This window comes from Poecilia latipinna, unplaced genomic scaffold, assembly GCF_001443285.1.
Source record: "Poecilia latipinna isolate Pla-1442-1.1 unplaced genomic scaffold, P_latipinna-1.0 Scaffold534, whole genome shotgun sequence".
In the NCBI taxonomy this organism is placed as follows: domain Eukaryota; kingdom Metazoa; phylum Chordata; class Actinopteri; order Cyprinodontiformes; family Poeciliidae; genus Poecilia; species Poecilia latipinna.
The window spans coordinates 295403-322538 of NW_015113150.1; the positions used below are offsets into that span (position 1 = coordinate 295403).

Sequence of the window (27136 nt, forward strand, 5' to 3'; positions counted from 1 at the left end):
TAATCATCAAAGTTTTTCCTAACCTCCATTGAAAACTGGAAAAAAACAAAAAACAACAAAAGAAACACCTGCATTGCAGAGCATGGGGTGAAAAAATAAAAATGATTTTACCTGAAGAGAAGCTTGTGAGCCATGCATACATGAATTCATTCATACATTCATGCAAAGATCAGCATGAAATCAACAATGTGATGATTGATTTTCTGAAAATAAAGTTTGCTGTTTTAAAAAAAACAACTTTTTGCTTCATTGGTTGTTGCTTCATCAGTCAAATGTATCAGGAGTATGAAGGAGACAATGCTGCTCTTTATGAAGTGCAAATAAAGAGAAGATAGGAACAGGAAATGACAACTACAAAATAGAAACTTTCATTTCAACTTCAAAGAAACTTCGATATTTAAAACCTTTAAATGTTTAAAGTAAGAAACATTTAGGTTCAGCGTTCCCGTATCAGAATCCTACCGACAGCGGCGGCATGCCGTCGTCCTCCACAGTGACGTTGAGGCGATACTCCTGCTGTCGCTCTCGGTCCGGAGGGGCCGGCCGGGTCACCATCTCTCCGGTCATGCGGTCCATGCGGAAGGTCAGGTCCTGGTTTCCAGCAGTGATGTAATAAAACAGCATGGCATTCGGACCAATGTCCCTGTCGGTAGCAATCACTCGCATGACTGAGGTGCCTCCTCCCACGTTCTGCAAAACACAAGATGATCAAACTTCACAGCAAACCTGGGCCTGAATCTCCACATCTCAATGTTTTTGTAACAATGATTGAAAGGCAAACTTAAACTGTCTTCCAGGGATAAACCTCGTCCTCACCTCGTTCACGCTGACGTTGTATCCCCGCTGGCTTTCAATGACAGGAGCGTTGTCATTGACGTCCAGGATGTTGACGGTCAGCGAGTGGTCCGTGTATCTGGTCGGTGAACCATTATCAGTGGCACGGACCTGCAAAACAGTGAATATTAAAAATGCAGATCAATAAAGGTTGAAATGTGTCATAACTACCCAGTGCAGCCGCCTGACCTTCAGTAGGTAGCGATCTACAGACTCCCGGTCCAGAGCAGCGTTGACGTAAACCTCTCCATAGCTGCTATTCACCGTTTTGATCTTGAACACATCCTCCATGTTTCCAGCCACCAGGGTGAAATTCACCTGAGAGAAGATCATTGGTGACAAATCAGATCCAATAAAAACATAATCTGAGTTTATTCAATCATAAAGTTGCTCCAAACATACAAAAATACTGCAGTGTGATTGACTGTTGGTGACAAGGGTCCTTCCTATGTTGGGATATTTTCCCTCACATCTGTCCTAAATGCCACACCTGGTTTCTATTCAATATCAGGATATACAAGCCCATCAAAAGGCTGAATTATTATAGTAAATACATTAAAATGGCTTCTTTCTATTGCTTCTGATGGCTTCCATAGTGCTGTTACTGCTTTGTCTACGGTACAGTATGCAAACTCTGTACTCTGTCAGGGCTCCTTTGCATGAATTGCTGCAGTAATGCAGGGTGACATGGAGGGGCGTGGCCTCTGTCTCTGCTGACGTTTCATGGAATCCCAGCTTGTTTTAATGAGAGATGCAGATGTTTTCTGGTGTCACTCATCTTCACCTTCTTCTTCCCAACAGTTTCTCTGTGGGATATGGGTCAGTGCATTTTCATAATAACCAAGCCCAGAAACACCATTGTCCACTGGACCAGCTTCTGGTTCTGCTGGCAGTGTGGGCTGGTGACTCGTCCCGCTGCATCTCCATAAAGCTGAGCAGCAGAGGGAAGCAGGAAGTGCTCTATAATTTCCTGCTAGACGGCTGCGCTGGTGTTGGATTTGATAAAACCCAGCGGACCAGACCAGCAGATGACATGCCTCCCAAAACCATCACTGACTGTAGACCAGACCGGACTACAGTCCGGTCCTGAAGCAACCAGGATTCTGTGCCTCTCCAATATTCCTCCAGACTCTTATACCTTGATTTCAAAATGAAATGCAATGACCTTTAACCTCTGTGTCGGTGCCATCTTCTCCATGATTACAAAAGTGTTCTTTTTCAAATTCAGAAGTGCTGAAGTAAAGCCTCACCAGTCCATTTAAACCAGCATCACTGTCCTTTGCCAGCACCACTGCCACTCTCTTCCCCATGGCCGTGTTTTCTGGGATGCTCACAGACGTATCAGACGTTATGTCAAACACAGGACTGTTGTCATTTTCATCCAGAATGGTGATGGAAACCTGGGAAGCAGCAAAATGATCTGTAGCTTCCATGACAGGCTGAAGTTTGGTACTTACCTTTAAAATGAGTGGAACAAAAACAAACAGGCAGATTTCCATTCTGCTTTTTGCTCTATGAAATACCAGAACCTTACCTTCTGCAGATCCACAGAGGGATGCATTTGATAAAAGAAGAATGTCATTATTCTACAACAGATAAGACACAATACATTTAAAATAACGATGAGGCTGAATGCTAGAAAACTCCAAAGTGAAGCGACGTACCACAGTGGAGTCCTTCTTAGGTCCTCCATTGTCAGCTACCACAGTCAGAGTGTACAGATCTCCCTTTTCTCTGTCCAGCAAGCCTGTTACCGTGATGCGGCCCTGGAACGCCACAAACAAAAGGTCCAGAGTCACAAAACACAGAAAAACGAAGAGCTATCAGGAAAATCCAGACAAAAGGAATGGAAGAACTTCAAAGCATTGAGCTCTTTGATCAGATTTCATTCATGCAGAAACAAGAGTGCAGAAAATGATGATGAGACATTACAGAGGCGGTCTGTTCACACAGCTTAAGGTTCTTAAGTTTTGTTATTTCACAACCACAGACGAAGTATTTCACTGGAGGTTGTCCAAGAAAAAAGAGCAAAGCACAACGGCGAAGTGGAAGAAAAAATAAATCTTGTGGAGATTTTTACAAGTGTGGAATTATTCTGCCAACAGAGACTCAAACCACCTACTGATGTCGTTACAGTCACAAATTTCCACCAGATTTACGTCTAGAGAGATTAGTGAACCTTCAAAATAAAAGTCCAAACATAATTTCATTAGATTATTACCTATGGCTTAATAAACAAGGTGTAGAGGTTGTAAAGTAGCATGAACAACACATCTGAGAAAAATGGAGAGTCGTCCCGTCTGGAGGCTTGGTCAAGTTTCATGCCCCTGGTAGGGCAGACCCACCAGTGGATGTTCGTTACATCAGAACTAATTCAGAAAATGCGTTTCCATTTCACCTTCATCGCATTAACTCTGTGCTGTGTCAGTTTTTCTCCAACAACAGCAGACAGACCAAAAGTTCATTAGGTGACCCTAAGAAAGGGACCGAATATCATTAAAACTACCTATTATTTCTTTCCACTTCACTAATATGCACTATGTAGTGATGGTTGTTCACACAAAATCCCTTTAGAATACAATTTTGTGACTGCAGTGTGAAATTTTTTATATATTTATAATAAAGTGTGTAATAAGAACATGATGTGAGACTTTTCTCTGCTCACCGTGACGCTGTCTATCTTGAAGAGGGCTAAGGCTGCCGGCGACGTGTCGGGGTCAAAGCGGTAAGTCAGCTGGTTCAGGTTGTCGGCAGACTGGGCCTGGACCTGAACCACCTCCGTTCCCGTGGCGATGTTCTCCCGGAGGGAAGCCTCGTAGCCTGCGGAGAAGAAGGCCACGGCCTCGTCCAGCTCGTTCAGTAAGGTGACGTAGACGGTGCAGAAGCCTCGGTGGAACGGCGGCGCCTGGTCGGTGGCCGACACGTTCATGAGGTAGGACGTCTTGGTCTCGTAGTCCAGGTAGTCCACAGTGGTGACCAGACCGGTGCTGACGTCCACTTCAAACTTACGGTCTGAACCGGACACTATGGAGTAGGCAACAGCGCCGCCATCACCTGAACAGCAGGACAGAAACACAGACATTCAGAGTCCAGAATCACATTATTACTAATAGTTTCTTAACAGGGATTTTTGTTTTAAAGTGTTGACTTTAAAATATTGTTGTTAGTTTATAAATCATCAGCACCAGAATCCATTAAAGATCTGCTGTTGTTGCATCAGCCTTCCAGACGTCTCATGTGTTCTGGTTCTGGTCTGCTCTGCATCCAGAACCAGAACCAAACATGGAGAAGCAGCTTTCAGCTTCTATGCTCCACAAATCTGGAACAAACTTCTAGAAAAGGGAAAAACTGCTGTAACACTGACTGACTTTAAATCAAGGCTAAACCCCTCCTGGTTAGAGCTGCCATGATTCATAATAACTGGAACATTGGTCAATATATGATGTTTGCATGATGATTCATGGGATTTGACAAAATAATATGTCTATATATATCTTGTTTCTTAATTGGTTTTTGTTTTATGTTTTTTTTGGTGCCTTGCTGCTGAAATTTGCTACACAAATAAACTCGGCTTGATTTCAAAGTTCTCATAACAGAGTTATATTTAAAACTTCCTCTGACCCGATTTTACATTTACAGAAAAACTTTATTAGGACGTGTTTATTTCGGTTTCATGGCCACTCTGATGTTTTGGAAAATGTTTGTCAGAATCATCAGATGTGCCACTGAGACAATTTAACAGCAAGGGAAGTGAAGAGAGGAAGTACAAACTGTGGAAGTAGTAAGACTTTAAATACCAGTTACAGAAAACTCAACGTTTTTCCAGACACCAGAGACAAACAGGGTAAAAAAAAAAAAGAAGAATTTCTGGTGGAACAGCACCAACTAGTGGCTGGGTCGATATTCTACAAGCCAGCAGAGCGTGCAGCTCTGGCCAGGTGTGGTCAGACTCACCGGTGTCGGGGTCGGTGGCGCGCACGACGATCACAGAGGTTCCGATTCCGGCCGTTTCTCTCAGGCCCAGACGGTTGTACTGCTGCTGGGTGAACACTGGCACCTCATCATTGGCATCATCAACATATATGATCACCTGCAGGAGAACGTATTTACTACTTTACACATTGGGAAAGCCTGCGCTTGATTAGCTGAATTCAGCTTCAACCTCTGAATCAGAATGTGGGAATTCAACTGGATTAATGGAGAGAACACTGAAGCAGAATTTGTTCAAATTTCTGATAATGTTTGTGACACTTTGAGGATGAACCAGTGGCCTGCTGGGTGCAGTTCACACACGTCTCACCCTGACAGAGCTCCGCATGCTGCCTTCATCGCTGTTGAAGGCCTCCACCTCCAACACGTGGGAGCTGCTGGTCTCCCGGTCCAGCGCCCGGACGCCTCTGGTCACCAGGCCGCTCTGCCTGTCTATGCTGAACAGGTTGTTGTTGTTCCCTGCAGCCACAGGCACAAACAGAAAGAGACAAAGAGGAGGGGAGTCTTTAAAATACTCCAGGTTTGAGTCAAATCTCAATTTAACTCAGTTAATTTACATCGATCCATTTCATTTTGAATATTAAACTGAATTTGGTTCTGCTGTATAGAAACGAACTGAACTGACCTGCAGTAACATGATCTCACAATGAAATATTAAGACAATTCCACCTTTACTTCAGAACACAAATTCAGTAAAAAATAATAAAAAAAGAAAGAATTTTTTTTAACAAAACCATCACTAGTACATCTGTGCTACCCATGATTCCCTGCTGCAAACACTCTCTTTGCCATTAGGTGAGCCCTCAGTGTTGTGCTGTAACAATTCATAAGGTTGAAGCAAACAGAGGATCAAACAAGGCACAGACTAAAAATCCTTCTTAAAATGTTTGAAAGCATGCTGAGGGTGACACTGGGTTCACCGACTGGCCTTCTGTTTTTAAAGAAACTCACTTCCTTAAACAAGCAAACGATCCTGGTTTTCCCCTTTCGGTGAAAGAGACCTTAAGATTCTAGAGAACAGCCACCAAGTCAGAAATAAGTTTGAATTTTGTTCTTTGTTGGAAATCATTTTGCAGAACTACTAAACACAACTACACAGTTGATCCAGACTTTTCAAGTCCTGACAGTGAGACATTTAAAATGTGGTTTTAGGCATATTTAGCAGGATCTCAGCATGGAGACTCACCAGTGATGATCCTGTACAGAACTCTGCCATTTTCTCCCTGATCTGCATCTGTAGCTTGAACCTGTGCAGTGAAACGGAACCAGCAGAAATCACACAACAATGCTTTATATTAGGTAACACATCCACATCCACTAACATTAGCATGAAAGTCAGTAATTTGGGATTCCTAAGCCATTCTGATATGAAAGTGAAATGCTACAAAAACTTAATCTCTATTTTTTGCAAGCACTCAAATGACTGATCAATACTCAGACCAAGACAAAGGAATAAAATGAAGATCTAACACAGAGACTTCTAGATGTACAGTTAGCAGCTGTTCTGCTCTTCAAGCAGACTCAAACTGTCAGAAAAAACAAAAATAAAATGTTGAAAAAACATGAGCATAAACTTCTGACCAGCAGAGATATCAATATTACAAATTTGGATTTCTCACAGTCTAAATGTTCACTACAGAAGATAAAACGGTTTGGGTATTTTGGAGTCTTTACAGTCCACATTGTCATTCAGTCCACATCCCCTGGTACCCAGCCTCATGTTGCCACAACGACCACCGTAGCCTGGCAATGATGCCCTCCTTGTCCTCCAGTTAGAGGCAGGCAGCCAGGCTGGCCTCTGCACACACAGCCCAGCTCTGCAGCACACACAGATAAATACTGCAGCATGCTGCGCTGCTGCTGAATGGGCCGTGTCAGAAGATTGGCTTCTGAGTCTACAGAGGTCCACGGCTGCTGGCGCCAAGTGAGACGGACCTGATGACAGATCAGTATCCTCCGGGTGTCACCGACTCTCTGGGTGAGGCTTCAGATTTAGCAGAATGCAGAAACCTGAATGTAAATCTACAGAGGGCTTCACAAAACCATTCAGCCCAACAATACAACACTTTATAGGACGAGTTCCCACAGTGTGTTGGATGGGGAAACCCTCTGAAGACCCACAAATAACACTGCAAGATATGTACAGTAACATCAACTTTTAGAATGTTTTTTCTCACTTTTAGTCACTATTCAATGGTTATTACAAATGGTTTAGCATAAATGTTGCGTCAAACCTTTTGATTTTAGTTGGAAACAAGACCTTTATGGTTTTTTACAGCAGTGTCCTCCATATCTGTGTTATCAAACATCTCAGCGACAAAGCAGCTTGTTCATGGCAAATAACATTTCAATTAATTATTTTAATTAATATTTCATAACAACAATTGAAAACAGCTTAGACTTTATTAATAAAAGTTATAATTAAAAAACATTCCGATTTTTGACTTTCCTCCATCTGTCTCAGACCGCCATAGCACTTCCTGGTGGACCACCAACAGGTCAGCGCCCCCCACTTTGAGAAACACGGCTCTGTATAACCATTATTGTCATCTAGGGTTAAACACCTGCCATGCTGCGTTGTGGTGGGAAGGTTTTAATCTTTTTGTGCCATTTTTGTGGGAAATTTTATTTTGGGCAATCAGAGTAAAGGGGGTTAAACACAAATGCAGGCCACTTTTTTCAGTTTTTTGTTGGTAAAATGACAATAAATAACATTTTCCAATAAAATATATTGATGTTTGTGGTTATAACCTCCCACATTAGGAGCAGTTGATGGAATATGGGTGTTTTCTCAGGTCACTGTATGAACATGTGGAGGTTTGAGCAGAAACAGGCGCTGTGAGTCGTCTGCCTCCGCCTGTGTGTCCTCCTTTGCTCTCTCACTCTGCCTGTGTGTAGAGGGGCCCAACTTCAGTCTCATTAGCTTTATAAAGGGACGTGGAGAGGAGAGGAGAAAGAGGAGTACGGGGAGGAAGAGGAGGAGGATGACGCTGGGGGGTCAGACTGCTGAGTGATGAATAGAGTGTTACACTGCGGAGTGAACCACTTTGGCCCTACAACAGGGGCCACAGAGAGCAAGAACTTGTTGCACATGTCGTTTTAAATGTGATCCTGTGAAGCATGAAAAGAGAAAATATTCACAAAACTTTTGACTTAAATACATTGCCTTCCCTTTAGCTCCTTTCCACTGGAACAGCAGAAAAACATACATTTTAATTTGCTGCACACGTTTTGCCCCCTTTTCTTTGCTGTTCCCCGTTTTCCTCCCCATCGCTTCCCCGCTCCGTTTCTGGGAAAGCAGCACTTTAAGGCAGAAAAACAAGTACTATGTGGATTCACAAAGAACAGGTTCTACCACAGTTACTGGAACCCAGAAAGGTGCTGCGCTAAGGAGACTTCAGACGGAGTGAGTATGTTTTCCACCAGGCATTCATTTTATATTAATGACACTTCTTCCTAAAAAAATTTTTTTTATTATTCGACTTAACAGAACTGAACTTGGAAAGTTGAAACTAGAAAAAAGTTTGTTAAAGCATCCTGCAGCCTGGACTCAGTGTGAACAGACTGAGATGGGAATCAGGCTCAGAGCTGCTGCTGTTTTCTGACATGTGGCTGAGAATGTGGACAGAGCAGAGCACAGAGAGTTGGCTTTACATGAAAAATAATTAGAAATGTTAGAATCCACAGTCACAATCATCCATCCAGTCATTAATACATTCACTTATTGGATCAAGATATAAAAAATACAAATAAATAGAATACAAAAGAGTAAAATGAAGCCAAAAGGAAAAGATTGTAAAAGAAGCAAAGCTTTGTCATTATGAAGAACTTTAGAGATATGCGTTAATATTTCAGACTTTTCCAAACTTAAACTTCTGAAGTCATCAAGTTATTTTTATCTTTAAAGATAAAATAGACATGTTTTAAAATTCCTACAGAGGACAGGATTTAATAAGCCTGCAAAAAGCACAAACTGTGGGTAAGTAAGGAAGGAAGGAAGAAAAGAAGGAAGAAAGGAAGGATGGATGAATGTAATGATGGATGGATGGAACATCAATGACTGGTAGGAAATTTTCTCCAAACATAAATATTTTCCATCCTCTTAGCTTTGTTGCTCTTCCAGACCTGGTAAATACTTTAAATGAAATTCCAGTTTTCCAGCGTTAGCAGTTAGACTTTAATGTTGGTGAACCTGTGCAGAATGAAGGAGGTTGGTCACAGCTGAGCAGTGAGATGTCAGGTGTGGTCCAATGAGAACTACAGGAGCTGCCAAGGTTCAAATCAGCAGCATGAGCCGGCTGCAGTACCTGAAGGTGAGACAGAAATGTGTGTCTCCAGTCGGGTGTGTGTGTGAATGTGTGTGTGGATGCGATGTGCATGGAGGCTCTGACTAATGAACTGACTCTCTAACGAGTCATCCTGCTCCACTGGCCTTTTCACAGTTTTCCTGGCATTTGGTCTTAAAAATAATTTCACGTCCCAATGTGTTTCCCTTAAACCGATAAGCCATGCTTTGTCTCCACTGAATTAAGGATGATGACATTTACAAATGTTACCGTGCTGAAGATGGGGGCGCGCTGAATGAGGGGGGAGGCGGAGGTAGAGTTGGTGGCTGCTTTGCATTTTACAAGGGGCGTTTTAATAAACCCAATTTGTTTTACATTGAAGAAAGCCTGTCAACCATTGACTGTTTTGTAGTCCTTGATTTAATAGCTACATAATTGCTGCAAATGCCGAACACTCGCTGCGTCTACGCGTGCATGCAGTCATTTCTATGCATTATTGTGTGTGTATATATATTGTAAGCCCTTGGGTGTATGATTTTAATATACAAAATAAACCCTAAAATGAACCTCCATTAGCTTCATAAGCTTGACTGGCCAAGTCCGGAGCTGAAATGGCATTTTGATGCAGTGTAATAGCTTTCATATCCGCTTTCCACATTCTGTCTGGTAGCAACCACGAATTTCACTGTGTAACACAAAAACAAACAGTTAAAATCTTACAGAAATATGGCATAAATTTGTTTTTACCCCCTTAAGTCAAAGTTTTGGAGTGTCTCTAACAGAGGCTGAAAAGTTTGTCTGTTCTTCTTTGCAAAACAACTCAACCACGTTTATTCACGTCACAGACTCTCATTTGGATTCAGGGCCAGGCTTTGACTAGGCCTCTCTAAGGCTACATTCATACAGCAGGCAAATAAAACTCAAATCTGTTTTTTCCCTGCAGTCTGATCAGCCCAGTTCTGATCTTTTCACCCCCAAAAACCTGATCGATCATTTCCAGATGTGGAACTAATTCAGATATTTATCTGATTGTTTTCAAAGTGTCTGCAGTCTGAAGGCTCATGTCACATTTGATCCGACTTTTATGTCATTGACTGGAGACGTTTGTCTTAATTCTGCACTAGAAGGAATCAGACGCGTTAATTCAGGACATAATGGCTGAAAATTATAATTATGAACTTATGAAAGAAGTTTGTCAGCGAAGCTCATTGCATCACAATCCCACCACTGTTAGCTTTGACTCCACATCCAAACAGACCATGAAGTCATGCTCCACAAAAAGCCGTTGCTAACAGTGATAAAAAAACAAACAGAAAATAAACTTGCTCATAATTTGTTTTAAAAACATTTTGCCATGACGGTGTTTTTCTCCGTCCAGGGCAGAGACAACATGAACACCACCGACCCAAACTCCAACATCACCTCCACCTCTCCTGGTGGGAACATCACTGCCTCCATCCTGTCAGCCACCACCTCCACCTCTCCCTCCGTCCTGCAGCCTCCGTCTCATCCCTCAGATATGCATGACCCAGAGTTCACCATTATGGTGGTGCTGGGTCTGTCCCTGCTGCTGGCCGGCCTGGCGGCCTTCCTGGCGGTGTACAGGCGCTCGGAGACGACCTCGGAGGGCGACCTGGAGAGGAGCTGCGCCCCGGGGGAGAGACTGACCCGCGGCAGAGGCTTGTCCTCTGAGCCGCAGCTAAAGACCTGGAGGAGACTGGGATCATACCGCCGCTCTTACAACCTGTCCTTCAGGCGACCGCCTTACCGCCTGCCGCACCAGCGCGACAGGACACGTGTGACCCGGCATGTCGCCTCGGAGACGCTGCAGCCCGACCCCAACATGAAGTCCCACATCACTACGCCCTGTCTGCTCAACTACGTCACTGAAATCTGACAGGTTGACCATCACTGACTGATCACTGATTAGATCAAAACAGCTTTTGAAGCTGTTGCTGGAAGTTTCTTTGATGTATTTGTTATAAAATTGTCTAAGACGAGCGACAACAAGGCGCGATGCAGAACACCGGGAAAAAAACTTTATTAGGGACTCAAACAGCCGCTGGGGAAAACTGGATGTTTTCAACACATTTCTGAGCCACACTGACCAAATTCAGTCTGATCCTGATGTAAAATAGTATAAAAATTAAAATAAAATCATCTCAGATGGTTTGGCTGGAATCGATCTGCATCATTTTCCAAAACCAGGAACAGCAACACCTTCTAGAAGACTACAGAGAGAGAGAAATATTAAATTATTACGTGTTTCTATCTACGTAATTAATTAATCTACTGCAGTTATGTTCTATCAGAATAATTCCAATGATGACACATTCATGTTTAGGCCTTCAGAGGACAAACAGGCCCACAGCACCACAGAACCTCCACTGTACATAACAATGGGTAACAAACTGGACTCTGTTTTTATACATGCGGAGTCTTGGTTCTGCAATAAAAGATAAATTCACTTTTAAAGTTTTCTTTACCCGTCTTTACCAGAGGGTATTGGTCATTTTAGAAAGAACTATAAAAACAGAAGTGATTTTAAATTGGCCAAAATACCAGACCTTCATAAATGACTCAGTAAATGTGAAGCAAACTGAGTCTTGAATTTGTTAAAGTGCTGCTGGCGTCCAGGCTCGCCCCACCTGAAGGATGCTGGTTCTGATGGGCACGGTTTCCAGAACGCTGGTCTCGTAGCTGTTTTGGAGGAAGATGGGCCGGTTGTCGTTGACGTCCTGAACCTCCACAAACACGGAGGCCGTCCCCGTCCTTCGGCTGTCTGCTGGACCGTTGTCTGAATGACAGAAACACCAAAAACATTCAGAAAACATTCATTATATATCAGCACAGCCTCAACTGCTGCAGTGTTTAGATTCAGTTTGATCTTTGTTGCTCCATCTAATCAAATAAACCTTGAGAAAGGCACATTCACCGCCTCTACTGCTGCTAATTGCTACTGTTCTCTCTTTCATTCACAGATCCATGCAGAAAATCTCCTAACATTTTTTGCCATTTCCAAACCATTTTAGAATTTTGCATAATGGACTGAATTATGACTGAAACAATGTTGGCCCTTTATTCACTTCTCTCCCTCTGCCTGTAAACCAGAGCAGCTGTAACTCTCTTGTCTTGCTCCATTTCACATCGTCTCTGTTGGATTCTCCGGTGCCTCCAGCAGATAAGCTGCCCTGATTCAATCCTCCTGACAAAACGGAAAACCTCAGAGATGTTTTTCAAACAGGAACAAAAGCTATTGAGCAAGAGTCTGAAATCACCACAAGCAGCATTTTCCCATCATATGTTCAGAAACAAGAAACACAGAAAAGGGAACTTTTATTTGTAAGAGAAAACGCACCGCTGAGAACAACCTGACAAACATTTACAGTTCCATGCAAAAGTGGTCAAGAAATATTATCCAAATGATCAACTCAGACTTTTAAATATTTTAGACCATAAATATGAATTAGAAGAAATGAAAAATGGGTTTGACATCATGCCTCTGGAGGAGCTGCAGATGTCCACAGCTCAGCTCTGAGTCTGTTCCAAATATCCGGGCTTCTGTGTCTGAGCTGCATATGGCCCCGGTGGTGGCAGCATCAGGATGCGGGAATGTCTCCTTTCAGCAGCAGTGATAAAGTCAGTTTGGTTTGGAAAGAGCTAAATAAAGATCAAACTGAATCTCCAACCAGAGCTGCATGGAATGGTTACATCAAAATGACTGTCAGAATGGCCTAGTTAAAGTCTGGACATGGATGGCATTTGTCATCTGATTTTGTGTGGTCCTCCTGCCCAAATTCAGGAATAAATTAGGACAAAACTGAGATTTTCAACTTAACATCTGACTTACAAAAATGTCAGATGAAACTCAAAGTTATAATCTTTTCCAAGTTTTCTGCTTTCCTTCTGTTGCCATGGTAACTAGGACCACATCTCCTCTCTGACATCCTTTAAAGTAAACCTTGGTTCACCCAAATCTATAAGTTGCTGCAATAAAACATTTGACTACAACAAATGTTTTCATATAAAACCTGACCTGCCTTCAGTTTTTATTGATAATAAACAAAATATTAAGCCAGCTGAGATCTAACTCCAAACAGCCTGAAACTGAAAATGCTACGAAGGAAGGTTCTATAAAAGACTGTGTCAGTGGGGCTGAAGCCACAATTTTCAGATTTTCTATTTTCAAATCATCATTTTCTTTCCATTTCAAAACGATGTGATGCTTTCTGTTGGTCTAACCAAAACAGTTGAAGACATGCAGACGTTTGCGAACATTTATTTCAGACAGCAGGATGTAAACTTCTGACCCACCTATCGCCTCGATGACCAGAGTGTAAGCCGCCTGAGTCTCTCTGTCCAGGCCCACCACAGTCCTCACAATGCCGTCTCGGAAACCGACACTGAATTTACCGTCTTGATTCCCTCCTGCAAAAGTAAAACAAAAAACAGAATTCCAGACTAAATACAACAAAAAACCACTGCATTTATTTAGGAGAGATCAACAAACTGCCACAGACATGGATGAATGGAAGTACTGAAGCCTCACGCTACAATGCATTAGTTCATAGAAATGTACAACATGTAACCCACAAACACAAAACATGTAACCGCTGTGACCTCTGACCTGTGATGAAGTAGCTAAGCTCTGCGTTGAGACCAGCGTCTTTGTCAAAGCAGACGAGTCGCGCGACAACGTGGTCTCTGGGAACGCTCTCCAGCAGGGACACATTGTATAGTCTGGGGTTGAAGGTGGGCGTCTCATCATTTACATCCAGAACTGACCAACACACACCAACACACACACAGACAGAGACACACCAGCACACAGATAGATGCACATGAGGACAAGTAAGGCAGCAGAGTACGGCTAAAGTAGTGAAAGTAGCTAACTGGGTTCACTGGAAACGAGTTGAAAGTAAACCGGGTTTTAAATGGCGAAGCCTTGTAAAAATAAAATTCCTTTGTCATTTAAAACCTCCTAACTGTCATGGTGACACTGGTGTCTTTGACATTTAAGCATTTTGGAGGCAACAGTCGAAGCTTAAGAGGGAAAATTAACAGCTGCAGAAAAGCAGGAGTTTTGGTAGTTTGTTAATGCCAAGGTGGAAAGAGATGAATGATCTTAAAGAAGCAACTGTTGCTGCGCAACAATCTGGGAAGAGTAGTAAGAAGCAGCCTCACTATTTCATGACTAATCGTGGTTATTTTTGCTCTTTATTTTGTATTCAGGTCCTTAAGCAATAACACATCATTTTATCTGCAGCTGTAGGCAAATATTTTTAAATATAAAGATAAATTGTCAGAGAATCTTGATATATCCCAGTGAATTATTCAATAGTATAATCTGAAAGGCTTGCATTGCACTCATGTTATTTATGTTGTTTCTGATCTTCTGTCAGATTATAGTCTCTGAGAAAACCTAAGTTACTCTAAAGGAGCTGGTAGTTGTAAATATTTACAAGAAAATCACATTTTCCTGCAGTAGAACCTCAAAAAGTTCTTTAATTTGTCAAAGCAGATACCAAACATCATAAAATCCTCAGCTGGTCAGTCCAGAGTCCTGATTTTATACCCAACAGAAAGCTGAGTATGAAGTGACCAAAACTGAATAAGAACAAAACAGCAAAGGGCTGAAATGACTTTAACTTGTTATGATGTCACTTAAAAATAGGAAGTGCATCTTTCTAAAGATGGGAAATTTCTTTATCACTAGTTAAAACAGCTGAAAGGTCTCCAAGTAGACGGAGCTCTGGAAAATGTACCCAAGTTCAGACAACGCAAAGTTCAGTGAAACTGCAAAAAAAAAAAATAAATAAATAAATCCACACACACAGGCCTCAGTTAGGTTCAAATTCCTGACAATGCAATAAAAAAAATCTAATAATATCATAATGGTTACTAATAAGAGTTGGAAGTAAAAACATAAAAGTTCAGCACCACACGTTTCCATTTTTGCTCCTGAAGGAACCACAAGATGTTTAAAACGATGTTCATTAAAGATGGAACCAAGGTCGACAGATCCAGAGAGAAACTGGATCAAGTTACGCTGCATAAAGAAAAATGATATGATATGAAAGACTGAAAAAGTCATACAGAAAGAATTAAATATCTGATGGGTTGATTTTAGTTTTTCACACAAACTTTCTCTGTTTTTGCTTCATCTAGCATCTGGATTACAGTTGTGTGTTTTTGTACATTTTGAGACTAAACTTTTAAAAGACAAAACAATTCTTATTATGTGAATGAAGCTGTACTGCATTTTCATTTCCCTTCATCTCATCTGTATTTATAAAGCCCACCAGGAGGTGGCAGTGTGTTCTTCAGCAGCTCCCTCACATGCATGAAGCTCACCATCTGCCATAATTAATTAAGTCATCAGAATAAAAACCGTTCAGTCAGCAGGTTTGGAAGTTTCTCAAGCAGAGAGAGCCAATCAAAAGTCACCTGAGACAGTGAGCGTTGAAGTGGAGGTCCGAGGAAACTCCCCAGCGTCGTGTGCGATGATCCTCAGCTGATACTGGTCGATCTGTTCCCGGTCCAGCACCGCCGTGGAGGTGAGAACGCCGGTGGAGGTGTTGAGGTAGAAGTCAAGGCGGGGCATACCCATCTGCAGCACCATCGTAACGCGGCCATTCGCATCCTGATCTGGGTCCACTACCTGCACCTAGAGCAGGGAATGTTCATAGTACTTTAATAAACTTCAGACAGACAAGCTATAAAGATATAAAAACCATCCATATATTTGTGCAATATGCCTTTATACATGAAAACTTCTCTTATTTTTACCCTAAAAAACGAGGTTCCAATGGGAAGTCCCTCTGGCACTTCTGCAACAGACGGCAGGTTGAGGAAGGTCGGGTCGTTATCGTTCAGATCCAGCAGGTTGACAGACACTGTGGTGCTGGCTGATGTATGCAGTGGAGGTGTGCCACCTACAGAGGGCGCCAGAAGGGCACATAAAGACAAAACACACAAACACACACACACACTACAACACAAGAGTGCATGTCCTGGTCCGTAGAGTCCACCGACAGAAAAACCCAGAGAACGAATTACAGCAGTTTGTTTCCAGGTTGCTTTGATAAGTTAGACCAGGTGTCCAAACGTTTTACCACAAGGACCAAAATCATTAAGTTGGAAACCTGTGGGGCCAAAAAACAACATTTTTCTATAGTGAAATTTTTATTTTCTCAATTTTAACTTAAACACAACATATTTTTGTAGAAAAGTGATATGTAGGATCAAAACTGTATTTCACAAATGTTTCATTATAAGGTATACACAATTTCCAATACTCTGATTTTATTTTGTTTTTGAGCTATAAAACATTTCTCAGACTTTGCTCAGCAGCAGGGCTGGGGTAATGGACACTCTTCTAAAGCTTTTGCTGTATTAGCAATGGAGAAGTCTACTTTCAAGTTTACGGTTCTATTTACTGAAATATTAACATAGATACAGAAACCTGGTTAATAAATGAGAAATAATTTTTGATGTACCTGATATTTTTTAATTCAGACTATTTGTCAGTGAAAATGTTACCCTAAAAGGTAGAGTTTACTTGAAAGAAAGATTTGCTCCCCACAAAATGAATTGGAGGACCAGAAATGGCCCCTGGGCTGCAGTTTGGAAACCCCTGAGTTAGGCACATTTATAGAGCAGGAGGTCAACATATGCAAACTGCAAACACACAGAGCTGTAGGGAAAGTACTCACGGTCAACAGCAGACACTACGATTTTCCTCATCAGCTCCGTGTCTCTGGTGCTTTCCCGGTCCAGTGTGACACCGCTGGTCCGGATCTTCCCGTTTCTGCTGTCGATGGTGTAGAAGGGGTTTGCAGGACTTATGCTGTACACCACTGTCCCATTTCCCCCATTATCTGGGTCCACTGCCAACACCTTTAGTGTGGGGAAAGAGCAAAAGGTAGATGAAGCTTTTTGAACAGGAATGATTTATGACAAGAAAATGGAAGGAGAGAAAAAAAGAGGAGATGAGGAAACAAAGCAGAGAACACAGGAATAAGAGAAACTGAAAGAGGACTGATAAAACAACATCTTCACATAAAGACTCACTACCAACCAGACCTTCACATTCTGTCCCGTTTCAGCCATAAACTTCCTGTTGGTCTGTCACTAATACAGTTCAGCAAAGTGCTGAATACTTGTGAGGCAGAAGGAAAATGACTTGAATGGTTTCCAAACTTTTTTAGAAATAAGAATCTGAAGGCTTTAGCTTGTTGCCCACTGAGTCAACACCTTTAAGTCCAGTCACAGTCAGAAGTTCAGTCAGAAGCTGCACCCAGAACGACTGTAGGAAACAACATGAAAACCTCTGAAGAAGACACTGAACACATTTTAAAGAAAAATGGAGTGGCGTCAGATTTTAGCATTTGGAGGATTTCTCTTTAGGCTGAAGACCACGAACTAGTTAATGCTAGACACACTTGTTTCTTTTGGTTGTATTTACCCAGAATGCCATGGGTGATACAACCTTTAGAGACCGCTCCAAAAACTCTTCCTGGTTTTGGAGTGGTCTCCGGTCCGCTTGATGTTCACATAAGAGTTCAAACCGCACCAGAGTTCACTTCAACCAGGCTGAGGTTAGGTCCAAACCAAAAATTACCAACTCTGGTCCTCCTAACCGTTAGAAGGACCAGGGTTCGTAATTATTGGTCTGCTTCAGAGCTCAACTGTGCATTCACACCTCTCCAAACTAACCGAACTTTCCAGGCGAACTAGAGCTGGCTTCCAAACACTTCAGATGTGTCTTCTTCCCAGTTGTACATGATTAAGCTGAGGTACAACGCAGAGTCCCACCAAATGCTTGAATGTCTGTGGTTGTGATATGAAAGTTCATTTCCTAGGCACTGTACCTTCCTGATGCTGTAACTCAGCCAGCTAAAAGAAAAGTGGCTGCAGTTTTTTTCTGACATGCAATTGTGATGGATGATCCGAGAGAGGAGCCTGAAGCCGAGCTAAAACACTGGCTGATTTTTAAAGAGCCAATCAATTATTCAGAGTGCTGACTAAAATTGCTGGAAAATGGTTAATTGGTCATTAGAGGAACAAAGGCTTTTGTGAGCGTTTAATTATTAAGACGACATGTTAGGCTGGCATTTCTGAGACTCATTGATTAGCAAATACACGGACGAGGAATGTGAAAAAAATAGTGGATAAATGTCTGGATGAGCTGCGTTCAAGTAATCAATACCGGTCTGAGCGAGAACATTCAGAGATCGTGAGCAAATTTACATTTGCCCGGCTGATCACAGCTGGTTGTGGTGGGAGAGGCAAGGAGAACGGGTTTAGCAGGAGACGTTGGAGCTGAATGTAAGAGGCTAAAGGCTGATAGTGGGGAGCGGAGAGATTTGAGTGGGTTGATCCTTGGACTGGGCACAGCAGCCAAATTCATCGGCTCACTGGACACCTCCACAAGGAATCAGCAGGTGGCTTCCAGTCGCCATAGAAACACTGGATGGACCCGGGCTACACTGGGGCCAATTACTGAACTGTGAGCCTGGATGGTCAAATTCATTGAAAAGTGTACAGAGGGGCAATAGTGTCTGTCCACTGAGGGCAGACATTCACATAGAGTATGCATTGCATCGCTGGATGCAGCGTGAATGAAGTCAACTGAGGAACAGATCCAACAAAGTGGAAAAAGTAGCAACGTTTTGGCGGAGAGGAGTCCGTCGCCTTCATTTGATTTTCCCCAACTCTTCTTCGTTTCACACTCTGCTCTGCAAGACGGCTCCTCGCCTCCTCTTCTGCCTGGAAGCTGAATAATTTGTTATGCATATAACTACAGGCTACACTTTAATTAGCAATCAGACTCCTTTAATTACACTCAGTGACGCCTCTTTAATTAATGGACAATCAGGACTTAATTACAAACAACACACTGCCAAAGACACCAACAGTTCAGGGAGAGTTTGGGGTAATAGCGGAGTTCAGTCGACCTAAACTGCTCCGGATATTAGTCTATCAGTACGGGAAGCCGACTCCTCCCTCCTTCCTCAGTTACAGTAAAACTTCAGCTGAATAAGAGGAATATATTTTTCTTTTCTAATAAGCAGCCTTAAATATTTGATCTCGCTGCTGTTTTTTTATGTGCAATCCATAATTGAAAAACTTTGAGATGTTATATAGTGGAGTCCGGATGTTCTGGGGCAGTTATGTTAAAGAACTAGGAAGCCCAGATATTCAGCTCTTTTTAAAGAAATGTTTTTATATTGAAGTTTTTCTCCGTTTCTGGAAAAGAAATTGATTTTATTGACCTTAAACAATAAAAATGTACATAGTGCTATACGCTTGAGCTGAAATAACTCCAGTAAGATGCTTTTGTAGCCATCTGCCATCTAGGAATTTTACAGGAAACTACTGTCGTCTTTAGAGGCCTATTTATGGTGGAGTAACTCTGCTATGTTGGATCTGACTGATTCGGTTTGATTGAGCTGTTGCATGTTTGGACGATTATTTCTGGTTCTGGTTCTGGATGCTGTGCAGCTGGAAAGAGTTTTGCTCTTACTTTTCTACATTCAGACAGCTGCTGTAACTGTGACAAGATATTGCCTTTACAGAGACTGAAATTACTTTTCTCCTCAGGGTGTCTGGACTCAGTCTTATAGAAATGGAGAGGAGATGCTTCAGCTGGGGGAAGCTTGAAGCAGAGCTCCCCTTTAATGCTTTTCTAGACCCGTGCCACAGGGACGGGACCAAGAGAAAAACCCAGAACTCAGTAAAAGAACTCTAAGTTCTTTCTTGAGATCCTCCAGAAGGAGCTGGAGTGTTGCTTGGCACAGGAATGTTTGTGATTTTCTTTCCCTGTTGCTTCAATGACCCGATCTCAGGGAGGTGGGAGACATTACAGACAGATGAAGGTTAGGCATATGAATCATTGTTGTCTTTGACTTAACTAATTATAAAATAAGAAGACAAAATAAAATATTTTTTGTTGTTGTTTACCACTGTTGCTATGAACACCTGGGTGGTGCAGTAAGGTTGGGCAGGATGGACTCACAGAGATAACATCAGTGTTGATTGGACTCATCTCCACAACGTTGGCTTCGTACGGCTCGTCTCGCCACGTTGGGGCGTTGTCGTTGATGTCGAGGATGGTGATGTTCACCTAAATCAGGGTGGAAAGGAGACTGTATCATCTTCTTCATATAATATTAATGATGTAATGAAAAATCATGATATCCAACACAAATACAGGACTCTGGTGAAAATCTTGCATCAACTCATTAGAGGCATGAATGTTATATCAGATTTGAGTTTTCCATCATTTATGCTAGCTATTATTCTGACTCAGATGTTTGAAAGTTTGGCAGAGCATTATCATGATTTTTGACCAAAAGGCAAAAATAAGTAAACCAATGAGATACTGAAACAAAAACCAGACTTTGCTAAGACAATTTGTTAATTTAGAAGATGACTGTAAGGTTATTACAGTGGCGATGCCTGTCTTCTGCTGAGGCCCGACTCCTCCATCCACAGCTCTCACTATCAGGATGTACTCTGACTTCTGCTCTCGGTCCAGCAGGGCTGTGGTGGTGATCTCTCCTGAAACAGAAAAAAGCAGCAGAAAACATTCATACTGCCAACATTACAGCAGCTGAACATTTCAGGATAAACCGAGAAGTAATAAAAGGTGCAAACATTCACAGATGAGTGATCAGGGCTTTCACAATGCAGTCCGCCAACAAAGTAAACGACTTGAGTAAAAGCTGATCTAAGCAGACTTAGGCAGCTTGAAAGTCCACAGATTAGTTAGTATGAGGTGACAGTGTGTATTAAAATGCACAAACTAAAATACCTGAGCGTGAATTAAGACGAAACTGAGAGGAGCCTTCCAGGGAGTAGATGAGAGAGGCCTGGCCAAACTCCCGCGAGGCGTCCAAATCAGTTGCATTTACAACCAGCACTGTTGCCCCTTTGTACGATGAATAATGTGGAAGAGAGACACAAATAAAGTTACAACTCATTGTATGAGAAGAGATGTTGTTGAGTCCAGTTAAAAGAGGAAACAATCAGAGAAAGACAAGCTGCAGAGACAGTTTGCAACAAAGCTGGTAGAGCTAATTTCTTCACCGCCCCCCTCCACAGTGACACTGATGGCATGGCAGTGAGTGGGTTTATGGATTAGTGGATTATCAGACTGTTATTTGGCACAGAGCTGATCAATAGCTAGGCTGGTAAGGGGATGAGATGCTTGCCAGAGCCGCAGGGCAAGCCCTAAGCTCCGTCTAGAAGAGCCAGCCTTAGGCCTCCACCTCAGGGCCAAATACTGCTCTAAACCTCAGCGTTCCTTCAAGCCGCTCAAAGAAGTGCTCCACTAAATAGTGTGCGAAACATAAAGCATGGTCAGCGTCTGCTGCAGCTAAAAGAGAGAGAAAGGGGCGGTCAAATATCCCATTTTCTTCTTGCGACTGGAAACTAATCTATTGTCTGGGAAGAAAAGAGGCTTCACATGCATGAGAATGAGCGCAGCAGCTAGCGATTTCCCTTGAGGAGCCAATATTCCGCATTCTGAGAGAGTATTTCCAAACAGTATTGAAACAAAACACAGACGGCACAGGTTAGAGAATACAGACGTATTAAAACATGTCACACCTGAAGCTGCAGAAAAAATATCCAAAAGAAAGACAAAGCTCTTGGTTGAATATGCAAATACACTTAACGGAGTGTTTGAGAGATGTGTTTGTTGTGCAACCCACAAATCTAATTAGAGACATTTGCATTTACTGCATAAATGCAGTGATAAGCCTGTAAGAAACTGAGCTGATTTCAAGTTAACAGGCAGTTTAAAAACAGGTATTCTTTGAACAAAGAGCACATCTAATTGTATTTTCCCAGTTCACCAACTTCTGGATAACACTGATCCACACACGTCTGCATGACTGGTAAAGTTAAGCATCTAAATATTGTTTTACAGCTGAGGTGAATTCATTACTGCCACATGTGAAGCCGAAATTATGAGCTCTACAGAGTAAGGTTCTGCAAGACAACTTTAACTACAACAGTCCTGGAACAGCAAACGGAAAACCACGTCATTTATGGTTCATCTACATTTGATATGACTGCTTAACGTAAAACATACATATCTTTTAATTGATTCTGTCATCAACACAAATTTATTAGAACAGAAAGCTTTATGTTATTGTGTCAGATACATCAGGGTAGAATAGGTATCGCAACCACCCATAAAAAGTTAAAATTTCCTCATAACAGTCAATTGTAATAATTGAAACATCGAGTGTCACTTAATATGCATTGATACGCTTGGAGGAAACCACCTTAGTGCTACCACAAGCTAACATCGTTGGTCTTCCTCATTTCGGCTCATAGTGGTTCAACTAATGAGACCTGCTGTAGTGAGATAATGTTAAACCTATATAAAAAGGTTTGTGGATGTAATTAAAAGATTGCAAAAAAATAAATAAATGAATTAATTAAAGGGTTTCTATACTTTAGCAAACCACTGCTAACTGTGAAAACAAAATCCCCTGTGAACCCTTTACATTTTGAATGGCATTTTCCAGCTAAAAGTGATGAGAGGTAGTTAGCCTTCAATTAGCACGTGGCTAACTGGGAATCATTTTATTCCTTTTTTGCAGGAAAATAGTTAGATACTTCCCAAACTAAAAAAGTAGGAGAATTCATTACTGTCAAGTCCAGAAAAATTGGAACGCTTCAACGTTTGAATGGTTGAAATAGTTTTAGGCTAAAATGCATGAAGGAAACACAACTGGACACCAAACTCACCAGCATTAAGGTTCTCTGGGATTTTGACGATGTAAGACGGTTTGCTGAACTCAGGTGGATTATCATTTTCATCCTGCAGGTGGGAATAAGCATAAACAACAGTTCATTTTGATGCACCAAACAGTGGGAGAAATTATAAAAAAAACATTAAAGATCTAAAAACTAGTTGCCGTTTCCACTGTGACTTGGGATTTAGCTTAACATCTGTGGGATTTAAGTCAATAAAAGTAGGAAAAGGTTTTACAATCAGTGTCTTAGTTGTAAGTCAGGCTCTAAACAAAAAATGTTGAACCAGAAGATGACATTTAAGTATGGTTAATGAGCTCGATGTTATCTCTAGGTAAATATCTCAATTATCCCTATGAACAGCAGACCACAAGGTGAAGATCATCAGGATTAGGGAACCAGGCCTCTGGGTTAAGCCTTGACTGGGCTCAGACTGAAGAAGTAATAGAAAACCCCTTTAATGATGGCAAAGACTCTGAGGAGAGAAACATCAGGTGGCATGTAAGCCAGGTCTAACCATGCTAATTCCCTGCAGCATAATCTGGCTTTTGGAAGACAGAGACATACTTTGCTGGCAGAAAAAACGTTGGAGTTGGTATGTGGGTTGAGCAATACTAATTCTATATAGTTGGAATCATTTAAAGTATGGGTTCTGGAACCAAACTCCTGAAGGAGGTCTGGATTTCCTCCTACGAAATGGCCTGAGGAGAGAGGCCTTGAGTGGGTGATGCCCTCAAACCCCTGGATGAGAACCTTGGTGATGAACTGCGTCCCAGTGAGCAAAGAGGATCAACTCATTGTGGTTTCAACTTTTCAATACATATGAACTTGAAGAGCAGCTCAGTTTACCTGGGCTTCTTGATGTTCACTGGAGGTACCATGTGGGGATGCCTGGTGTTAATTCAGGGGTGTAACTGGGAGGAATGGCCTCCCTAACCAGGACATATCTTGTTACTGAACTTTTGTCTGTAAGGCATGGGGTGTCCATAACCAACACCATGATGCAGCACAAGGTGGTTCATACGTGTTCTTAGAGTCAGGTCACCTTCAGAGAAAGGTCAATAAGCAGTTTTGTAACGTAACATCAGAGAGACAGAAGTCATTTGAATACCTAAAGGCAGTGAGTCGGCTCTGGTAGCAGAGCAGGCTGCAGGACAAACCTGATAGACCCAAACGAGTGAACTGGGATCATCTGGCAGACGACTCTATTGAGGAGATCTTCAATTTCCAAGGAAGGCTGGAGACATGCTTACTGAACGGGTCATGTTTAGGACCTCCATCACAGATGCAACTTCCAGAAATTGTGACATAAAGATCACAATAGAATGATATGGTGGCAAACAAAGATTATGCAGGGTCAGGTCAAAGAATGAGGCCTTAGGTCAAGAATCAGTGGAGAAGTTCAAGTACAGTGTCTTGTTCATGAATGACGGGACGGAGTAGGAGATCCACAGATAGCTGGGCTGCACAGTGGCACACTTGGTTGCACTGCTGCCTTGCAGCAAGAAGGTCCTGGTTAGATTCCTGTGCATGTTCTCCCTGTGCATGTGTGGGTTCTATCTGGGTACTCCGGCTTCCTCCACCGTCCCAAAACATGACTGTCAGGTTAAATAGTCTCTCTAAATTCTCCTTAGATGTGTGTGTGTGTGTGTGTTGGCCAGTTCATTCTAGTGGATCCCAGTGTGTTTAGTGAGAGACATGTACAGTGTGGGGTTCCTTCCTGGACCTGTTACCCTTCTTCTTGGATAAGCAGAAGAGAATAAATAAATGGTTGGATACATAAATTGATGCTTACGGTGGTGATTTTGAAAAGTAATAACTTAGTTTGTAATAAAAATGTAAAGGGAAGAAATGACAGATAAATTCCTTTAACGTGGAACAACAGCTGCCTTAAAACAGCTTCAGTCAGAGCATTTAAACGTCTCACAGCCTCCCACTCATGAATAAGACTCCATTTCATACCAACATTTCCAGTTGTCTGGCTATTCACAGAGAAGATCCCCACTGCGTGAGCTGCTGAGAAATGTTAACACTTTAACAACAGTCACTGGGACAATTATCCATTTGGGCTCCGAGTTACACTGGTGCAGAGGATTGTGTGAGTGTGATGCTGCCAGCTCCTGATAAACCCCTGTGGTGAGAGTCACGACAGAGAGAGACACAGGCAGAGAGACATAGGGGGAACGCTGGATTGTGAACATCTATCCTGACTGGTCTTAGCAGCTTTTCTCCCTCATGCGGGATGCGTATAGGAATTCCTAATGGTCTGTGCATATCAAAGGATATTCATCCATTCTTCTCTGCCGTTTCTCCTTTCATGAATAAAAAGTAAGATGTATAATGGATGTCTTCCATGGGAAATGAGTCTGGGGGCCTGGCGACTGTGGACCTCATCTGCTCATTATGGTTTGATGGCTGCATTTACAGTTTCTAAGCAAAGGTCAATATATGAGTTTTTAATTTAAAAGTCAATAGAAAAAACAAAGGAAAACAAAAGGGTGTTTAGTGCTATTCCTGAGAAATGATCAGAGAGAAAGGAGTGAAACAGAGAGGAAGATGTGTCACTGAAAGCTTACATACACTCATCAGGACTTAAAAAATGTACTGGAACGGCTCTTACCCACAAAACCCACACAAAGTCAAAAATTTAGATTTAAGCTCAGATATTTAAAGTGAAACTGACTGTTCCACCTCCGGGAGGATTCAGGGTGGCTTTTCTTTATCTTTTTCTTAGTTGTGCCACCCTAATTTTTTTACTGACCTAGTCTGCCGACTCGTATGGAAATTTAGTGTTTCGGTTTTCATGGATTCACCTGATAACAGTGTTTATGTGGATCGTAACTCCAAAACATTTGCAGAAAATGTGCCTATTCAAGGACTTTTTCCATAAACAATATGTAAAATATTTCAAAGAAAATGTAGCTTGGGAAGCTGGCACACCTGGACACAACGCTACATGATACGCTTTGGGCTGCGGCGCCACCAAATGGTGCTGATTGGCTGAACCCCTGAAGTAAGACATAAGGAAGACTGTGGGTGTTAGCTTCTAGGGCAGCACCAACACAGTTTCCACTGCTGAGCATTAACACATTTGAAGATATATTTGGTGTTTAAACTAGAAAATAAGCAGTGATAGTCTGAATGGTCTCAAGTTTTTGCAGAATTTAACTATTCCCTGATAGTTGTGGTACCCAAATACCAGGGGTTCGCTGTGCATGTATCCCCCTAATATTTTAAGGCAAATATCAACTGGAAACTTACATTGATGGAATGCAGCTTTATTTAATTCACTGACAAGGTTGTACTTACTATAACCTCCACTGTGACCGGGACGGTGCTGTTAAGCGGCAGATTTCCTCCATCTTTGGCCATCACTGTCAAATAGATCAACCCCTTGGGGACCAGCTCATAGTCGAGAGACCTGGTCACGCTTATGACTGGGGCAGAAAGAGCAGGAATGGAAAAGGTTCAGTTTTGTTTCCGTTGTTAATGAAACTAAGATGTGGGAAACTGAGTACACCCCTGCTGCTTTCAGACAGTTTGAACTATTTTAGGGTGCTCCCAGGAACTGTTTCTCTTTTATTGTACAATTTTAAGAGAAAATCAAAAATGTAGAAATTCTTTGACAAAAAAAAAGTATATTGAGGTTGAAGAGATAAGAATACCTGCATAGCCTTCCACCATGATGATGCTGAAGTACTGAGGGAAAACCGAAGCTGAAATGATGGTGTACGTCAGGAGGTTGTTGGGAGGAGAATCCTCATCAGTGGCCTGTAAGTGGGCAGATGTTAGGGGGGAGTGGTACTTATAACATAATGTCTTAGTTGAAGTTTTAAAAGTAAGACATAAAAAAACAAGCTGTAGCACAGCAGATGTTGCAGTACACAATGCTCATCTTTCAATTTAAATGTCTGAACTATATGAAGTATTTAGGTCTGAGCTGGAGTCTGCAGCCAAGAAGCTGCCAGTCAACGGTGGCATGTTATTGGATGGATTAAAGCTGATTCTGGCTATTAGTGGTGCAGACGTCAGTGTTGGATGAACACCAACTGAGCCACGACAAGCCAAGCAGGCAGAGGAAAGATGGAACCGTTTGTTGAAGGACTAATCCGCAGCAGCTTTCACCGCGATGATGACACCGGCTCATTATTGTTGATTTGGCAGGAACTTTAAAATGAGTCCTCCGGCTGTGAGGAGAGTCTACTGGGCCTCACTGGCATCATTAGAAGCTGGACAGGTTGTCAGAAACACTC

General features: G+C 42.1%; 1 protein-coding gene across 2 annotated transcripts in view; it reads right to left on the reverse strand.

Moving 5' to 3' along the window:
• The window catches only part of cdh23 (cadherin-related 23), a 69999-nt gene extending 43350 nt beyond the window's left edge, over positions 1-26649 (reverse strand). The window contains exons 1-22 of one of the 2 annotated variants that reach the window (XM_015040973.1): positions 26549-26649; positions 26193-26320; positions 22878-22950; positions 20929-21045; positions 20563-20675; positions 20131-20238; positions 16826-17009; positions 15900-16045; positions 15558-15777; positions 13738-13890; positions 13425-13538; positions 11759-11907; positions 6011-6071; positions 5135-5283; positions 4789-4924; positions 3500-3888; positions 2499-2600; positions 2369-2371; positions 2085-2234; positions 1024-1152; positions 817-945; positions 463-690 (exon numbers count right to left, since the gene is read on the reverse strand). In XM_015040973.1, the coding sequence (XP_014896459.1) occupies positions 463-690; positions 817-945; positions 1024-1152; positions 2085-2234; positions 2369-2371; positions 2499-2600; positions 3500-3888; positions 4789-4924; positions 5135-5283; positions 6011-6071; positions 11759-11907; positions 13425-13538; positions 13738-13890; positions 15558-15777; positions 15900-16045; positions 16826-17009; positions 20131-20238; positions 20563-20675; positions 20929-21045; positions 22878-22950; positions 26193-26320; positions 26549-26567 (3000 nt within the window). In that variant the 5' untranslated portion in view covers positions 26568-26649. The remainder of the gene's footprint in view (positions 1-462; positions 691-816; positions 946-1023; positions 1153-2084; positions 2235-2368; positions 2372-2498; positions 2601-3499; positions 3889-4788; positions 4925-5134; positions 5284-6010; positions 6072-11758; positions 11908-13424; positions 13539-13737; positions 13891-15557; positions 15778-15899; positions 16046-16825; positions 17010-20130; positions 20239-20562; positions 20676-20928; positions 21046-22877; positions 22951-26192; positions 26321-26548) is intronic. The other variant, XM_015040974.1, reaches the window with a different exon arrangement.
• Positions 26650-27136: the final 487 nt, after the last annotated feature.